Genomic DNA, 6,511 nt, shown 5'->3' with positions numbered 1-6,511 from the left:
CTTCGAACTTGGAAGTATTTAAAACTACACAGCCTCTTTGCTTTCCATTGCCTCTGTACTGCTCGTTGGAGCTCTTGAACTCACGTCGTGGTGGAAGTCGCTGTCGAAGTCGCTGCTCGCTTCCGTCCAAGTTCGCTGCCCTAAGAAGGTACATTTCATGCTGTTTTCTTCTTTTCCTTATGGGTTCGAACTGCTGCTTTGTTGCTGTAAGGGATGAGACGTTATATCCCGTTTGTTGGTTTGATTTCGTGAAGCGTTTTGCGTGATGGTTCTGTTTTTTTCCGTCGTCCTGTTTTTGTTGTTTGTTATGCTCGTTCCTTTGTGTTGTTTACCTGTCTATCATGAGTTCGTGACGGCTAGGTTGGGTTCGTCTGTAGCCCATAGTTTCTTGCTTGCTTAGTCATCATAGTTCGTCATGTTTGGTCGTGGATTGATTCTGTTATAAGTTCGTCTAAAAATGCGATTTCAAGTTAGCATGATTCAACTGTAGTATCTTGGTTCTTCTCTTTGGTTTTAACCTCCCAGAATGTGTTCTTGTTTTGGATTCTTTGTTTTCATTCAAGTCTTGTTTATTAAGATGTCATAGAATGAGATATATGGTTGTCTATTCGACTCCTAGGCCTTCGTATCCACCGTATTTTCGAGCATAATGGCTAATGTTTGTAGGTCTTGTTTTGTGTGGTATCAAAAGTTGTAACCTGATCAGTTCACTTCTTCTATTGAACATCTCTGTGGTTTGCTGCTAGATATTCAAAGGTTTCAAGGCTGCATTCGCGTTTTGGTTATTTAGCAACTTAAGCAACTCCGTAATTTGTTCTGTTTCTTGCTGAAGTATGAAGTCGTATGTGTTCTTTAGTTTTGTTAAAATCCTTTTCGTAGAAAGGTGGTTTACATATCTTACGTGCATGATTACCCTATCCTAAATCTTGTAGGAGAATATTTGGGGTCATTTGGGTTTATCATGCAATTTATTTATGTCATATGCTAACCAAAGTATGAAATGAAATAACCAAGCTGTGTGCTCTCAACTTTATGCTGCATATCTTATAGTGGTCATTGTTGGAGAATAATTGTTAAGCAGCTGTCATGTGATAAATGGTGTGGTTGGAGTTATTAAGCCCATTATGATCTGTCTCTATATAGCCACCATTGTCTTAGTCTAAATTGAGTCGTTATAACTATTCGGGATGTGGTCTTGGCTTGCCTTGTATTTACTTGGGTTTCGTTATATGAGTGTTGCTAATCACCGTTCTTATCTTTACGCATGCCAACTGTCGGAGTTTGTTATAAACTCTTGTCCTCCATCATTTCGAAGGAGCCATAAAGGCTCGAAAGTTCTTTCCATCGAGTCAACCCGTCAAAAGCCAAGGATCGCGAAGATTGAAGAATTGGAAGAAGAGGATTAGAAGATTTTTTTTACTCTATTTTATATGTCTTTATATTTATTTGTAATGGGCATAAGCCCTTGTTGTCGTTTTTTTATTTTTATTATTTTCTCGTATTTATGTTGTATGTTTAGATTAGGACAGGTACAAAACGGGTCAAATACCCGAAAACAGGTGGGTCCAAACTCGGTCAAGGCGAACAGAATCCGAGCTTGGACCCAAATCTCTCTCCCTCTCTCTCTCTCTCTTTATTACTTGTTTTTTTGTGTGTTTGTTTTAGATTTGCCGTTAGTTTTAGGTTAGAAAACTCCAACCCCGTCGAAACGCCTCTCTACTTTTATCAAGATTAAAACTAAAATTTAAGTGTTAAAAAAAAATATATATATATATATAGATGTTAAGTTTGAAAATTTGCTTAGAGTAAAAGTTTAAAAAGTTCAACTTTAGCGAAATCTTGAAGCTAATATTTCACAAGTTCGTTTGAGTTTAGAGAGTTTAACTTTAAGGAAAATTTGCATATTTCAAAATTTGCAAAGTTTGGTTAAGTAAAGTTTAAACTTCGATTTATAAAAACAAAATAGTCAAATATTGTTAATCGTTGGAAAACCGTAAGTTAGCGGAGTGTCTTAGGTGCCTTAAACACCTTCCTAAGACACTAATATGAATCCCGAACCCCCTAAAAAATGTTTCAAAACAATTTTTTGTTTAAGTTGTTTAGAAACGAAGTTTTCTTGATTTTTCTTAAAAATTAAGTGGCGACTCTTAAAAAGTCGAAAATATCTTTAAAACAAACTCTTTTCGAAATTATCATTTTTCGATAAAACATCTTCACGTTTTGAGCCTAGTTCTTCTTTTATTGCCAAACACGCATGTAAGTCACTTTTGGTAATGAGTCATGGTGGGGTATAAAAATAAAATGCTAGCAAGTTAAACCTAAAGAATATATGAAATAACATTTTTATTTACTTAATTATATTTTAAATAATTCGGATACCAAATGTGAAGGTCAGTAACAACAAAGTGGAAGCATATAGTAAAGAATTAATTGTGCCAAGAAACATGTATAAAATCAACTTTATTAACATATAACATTGTTTTCCCATAGTCACAATCTTATATAATTAATTGGTATGAACATACACTCAATAGCTAATCATTAGCATTAATATTGGCCAAAATTTAATAGGTAATTAGCACACATTGCATATATATTCATAAAATGCACCACCATTGTTAAAAGTTGGCCCATCCAACTTTACTATATAGGCTATGAAGAGGTAAGATTTTACGTCTCCCTCTTCATGCAAAAAAAGGCAGTATTTATTGAAATAAAAACCCCCCCATTATAAGGTTTATTATTAGTATATATTACGCGATATACTTAGCTTTATAATGATATAAAAACGATCTTCATTTTCTCTTATTTGCATGTTGATCACAATCAAGAAGTTCTTCAAGAACATGATCGTCAAGATACTCAAGTTCAAGAACTTGTCCTTTTCCTTGTTGATCATTTCTTGCATGAACATTACTTGAAGACGACGATGGCATTGATGAAGAATTGTTGTAAAAATGAGAAGAGCTTCTAGGCAAGTTATACTCCTCTGGAAAATTAAGTATGGCCAAATGTCCCCTCATGTTATAAGCTGCCTTGTCATAAGCTCGAGCAGCTTCTTCAGCGGAGCTAAATGTCCCTAGCCAAACACGAACCCCTCCTTGTCTATTAGTATCGCGAATTTCCGCTGCATATTTTCCCCATGGCCTCTTACGAACACCTCGATATTTCACTTCATCCATGTTTGTTATTGTTGTATTTGTTTTTACATGCAAAATAGGGTACTACAAGGTGGCTAATTTATAAAGGAATTCATAAAAATGGATTATTATTGTTTTGTTTTTTTTTGGCATAATAAAGAATGGTTGAGAATGATTTGAATGGAATATCTTGAGGGGCCAAAATTTTATTAGTTTAGCCAAAAATAGAACCTTCTATGAGGACCAAAAAAGTTAATTATAATGCAGTGTATCCAATTGGTCAAATGATGGCTATAAGACTCATTCTTTTCGTCCACCTGTTTTTTTATTAATCTGCATGTGTCAATGGTAAAAATAATTTTTATCATTTTTATTGGTAAAAATCCTTTAAAGTAATTTGATAATAACATTTTTTTATATCATTAAATCATTTTAATTGATAGAAATCTAAAGGTGGTCGTTAATATTTAAAAAAAATTCAATATTTACTATATATCGAATAATAATTTTATAAGTATAAGTTGTCTGATAGTGGATGGTTAAAAATGTATGAAGTAATTATTTTTTATAAATTGTGTTAACATTTGAAAAGGTGTACAAATATATAAATCACAATTACGATAATTTATGAATGAAGTGTTGTGTTGTGACACAACCTGGGACTTGGTATAGAAGTCAAAAATGATGTTGTAGAAAATATATACACTGTCAAAATATTATATAAACTCTCTTTTAATTTTGTTATATTATATGTGACATTTTTTTCTTTATAAGTATTTCGAATAAAATGATACATCTCTTTATATTTAAAATGTATTAATTAATCTTAAATCTTTCATTTTATTCTTTCACAATATAACTAGTTACAAAAAAAAAGGTTTTAAGTACTATATTCAATCAAATAAGTTTACATTTAATAGAGTGAATTGGGTAATTAAAGCTCAAAAGAATTTGTTTTGACATTGTTTAATTAACTAATATTTGATGCAAAATTAAGGTTGATTGTACATTGTATTAATGGTGAGGTCATATGCTTATGCACATACCTCTTACGTATATTATAGATTTAATTTTTTTTTTGAAAAAAAAAACATTACCCTTTACCCCTACAAAAAGTAAAAATAATTTTAAGTGTTATTAGGTATATATTCATTTTTAGGTGCATATAGTAAATTAATGAACTCAAATATGGAAAGGTTCATTAATTAGAAGCATTTAATTTTTTTAGTGGGATTTTTTTAAAGGAACGTGCATGGAATAGGCTAGATTAGTTAATATAAATTGTACACTAATTAATGATCAAATATTAATTAAGATTAGATTCGTTTCTATGTAAGTGGAGTAGAGTGAAATAATTAATTCATAAAACTATAATGCATTATAATATTAATTAATAAAAGGCTTTTTCACTGTACAAGGAATCCAATATGTTTTATTCTCTCTCTTTACATTGAACAATCTAGTTAATCTTGTTCCAGTGTATTAGCAATTAGCATAATTTATAATTTTCTCAACTAAGAAGAAGTATGATTTACGTAAATTTAATAATTTTTATTTGGACCTGATATATATAAGAAGTAATTAATTTATTGAATATCGATAAATATATCACTATGGATCAAATTATTATTATTATTATTATTTATTCATTTGAAATAGTTGTACAAAAAATAAAAAATGTCTAAATTATCTAAATTTATCATGACACTGCTCTTGCTTGAAATTTAAATTATAAGCATTAATAATCTATTAAGAACGGATTCAACATAATTTAGGAATAAGTGCACCTTTACAATTATTGCTTAGAGCTAATGACATATGATTTGTTTCGTCATATTATTATCCTATTAACATACTATAAAACTCCAAAATATAGGAACAAAGCATAGGTAAAATCAGAATTTGAGTTTTATGTATTCTAAATTCTAAAATAATATGTTTTAAATACTAAATTAGAATATTTAATTCACCCAATCTTTTGTTTTTTTAATAATTATTAGATTAGACTTATTACAAAATCTATTTACGATGACTTTATCAAACAAAATCAAAATCAAGAAGAAGAAAAAAACACTTTTCATATGCTTTTCTTTTGTGGTTTAAATTGAGGAAATTGAATAAATGAAATATTTAAATGTTTCTATTACTAGTTTTAGCTTTTTACAAAAAAGAAAAATTCCCTAGTGGGCCGATTTGGGTCTCAGACCAATCCTTGAGAGGCCTTGAATCGATCCTTAGTGGGCTAGCCCAGCGGGCCAAACACTTAAATCCGGCCCTCTAATCTTTTAGCGATCTTTAAGTCGGTTTAATATTGGGAAAAGTACTCAAAATAATTACATATTCATATCAAAATCCATAAGAATTCACGAAATATTCATTCTCTTTTTAAAAAAACAGTTCATACCTTCTATTCATCAAGCCTAATAGTTTTCATTTAATTGTTAACATATATTGTATTGATATTATTAATGCTAATAATTTCGTTTAGATGATACTAAATGAGTATTTATATAATATATTGATATCATTAAGGTTTCTTGTTAAAAATTACTCATCAGTCAATGATATTATAAGAGTATATGTATATTGTTGTGGTACCAATTAAGTTTTTTGTTTAACAATTACTCATTCGTCAATGATAAGAGTATATACATACATATATATATATATATATATATATATACACACACACTAATTTAGTATCAATTAAGCAAATTTATCTGTTTTAGTGATACCAATACAATATATGATATTGATTTAGTATTAGTTAAGCGAAATTGATTTGGATGATATATAATGTAATTATTTATTGGTGTATGAATGAAAAGGGGTATATGTTTGTAATTATTTTTCTTTAATGAGATATCGGCTTAATTTCTCTAAAGAAGTAAACCCAAAGGAATTAGTTGGTCCAGAATCAAATTTTTCAGCATCTCCAATGGACTTTGTGTGGGCTTTTTTGTTTATACATTGATCCATTCAACATTCTGTAGCTCGTTTTATAAGCCCAAAATAAAATTCGGGATGTTAGACTTTTTTCCATTTTTCATTTGGGGTTCGTGACTTATATCGGAGCTCGATTAATTTAAGATTCATTCGCGAAAAACATTTTCTATCAAGATTTTTTTTCATATATAGAGTTTGAAATCGAAACATCTAGTTAGTAGCGTCATTCGCTACAACACATATTTTGATGGTGTTTCAATACGTGATTTACATTTACCATTTCCTACAAAAATTATTTTGAATTTATCCAAAAACGTAAATTAAATTATAATTCTACTATTTCATTTGAAAATGAACTTGTAGCTATAATGTTTCTTGAAGATTCTTCCAAGTTCCAACTCAATATATATATATATATATATATA

General features: G+C 29.7%; 1 protein-coding gene across 1 annotated transcript; it reads right to left on the bottom strand.

The window, feature by feature from the left end:
* Window positions 1–2,481: 2,481 nt before the first annotated feature.
* On the bottom strand, window positions 2,482–3,236 carry LOC107013079 (ethylene-responsive transcription factor ERF096-like). The gene has a single exon (XM_015213066.2). It carries the CDS (start codon window positions 3,180–3,182, stop codon window positions 2,796–2,798), a length of 387 nt encoding a protein of 128 aa, XP_015068552.1. The 5' UTR covers window positions 3,183–3,236; the 3' UTR covers window positions 2,482–2,795.
* Between the last annotated feature and the right edge of the window lie 3,275 nt (window positions 3,237–6,511).

The sequence above is a fragment of the Solanum pennellii genome, chromosome 3, assembly GCF_001406875.1.
Source record: "Solanum pennellii chromosome 3, SPENNV200".
Taxonomy (NCBI): Eukaryota; Viridiplantae; Streptophyta; class Magnoliopsida; order Solanales; family Solanaceae; genus Solanum; species Solanum pennellii.
This window is presented reverse-complemented; position numbering and strand designations above follow the sequence as displayed.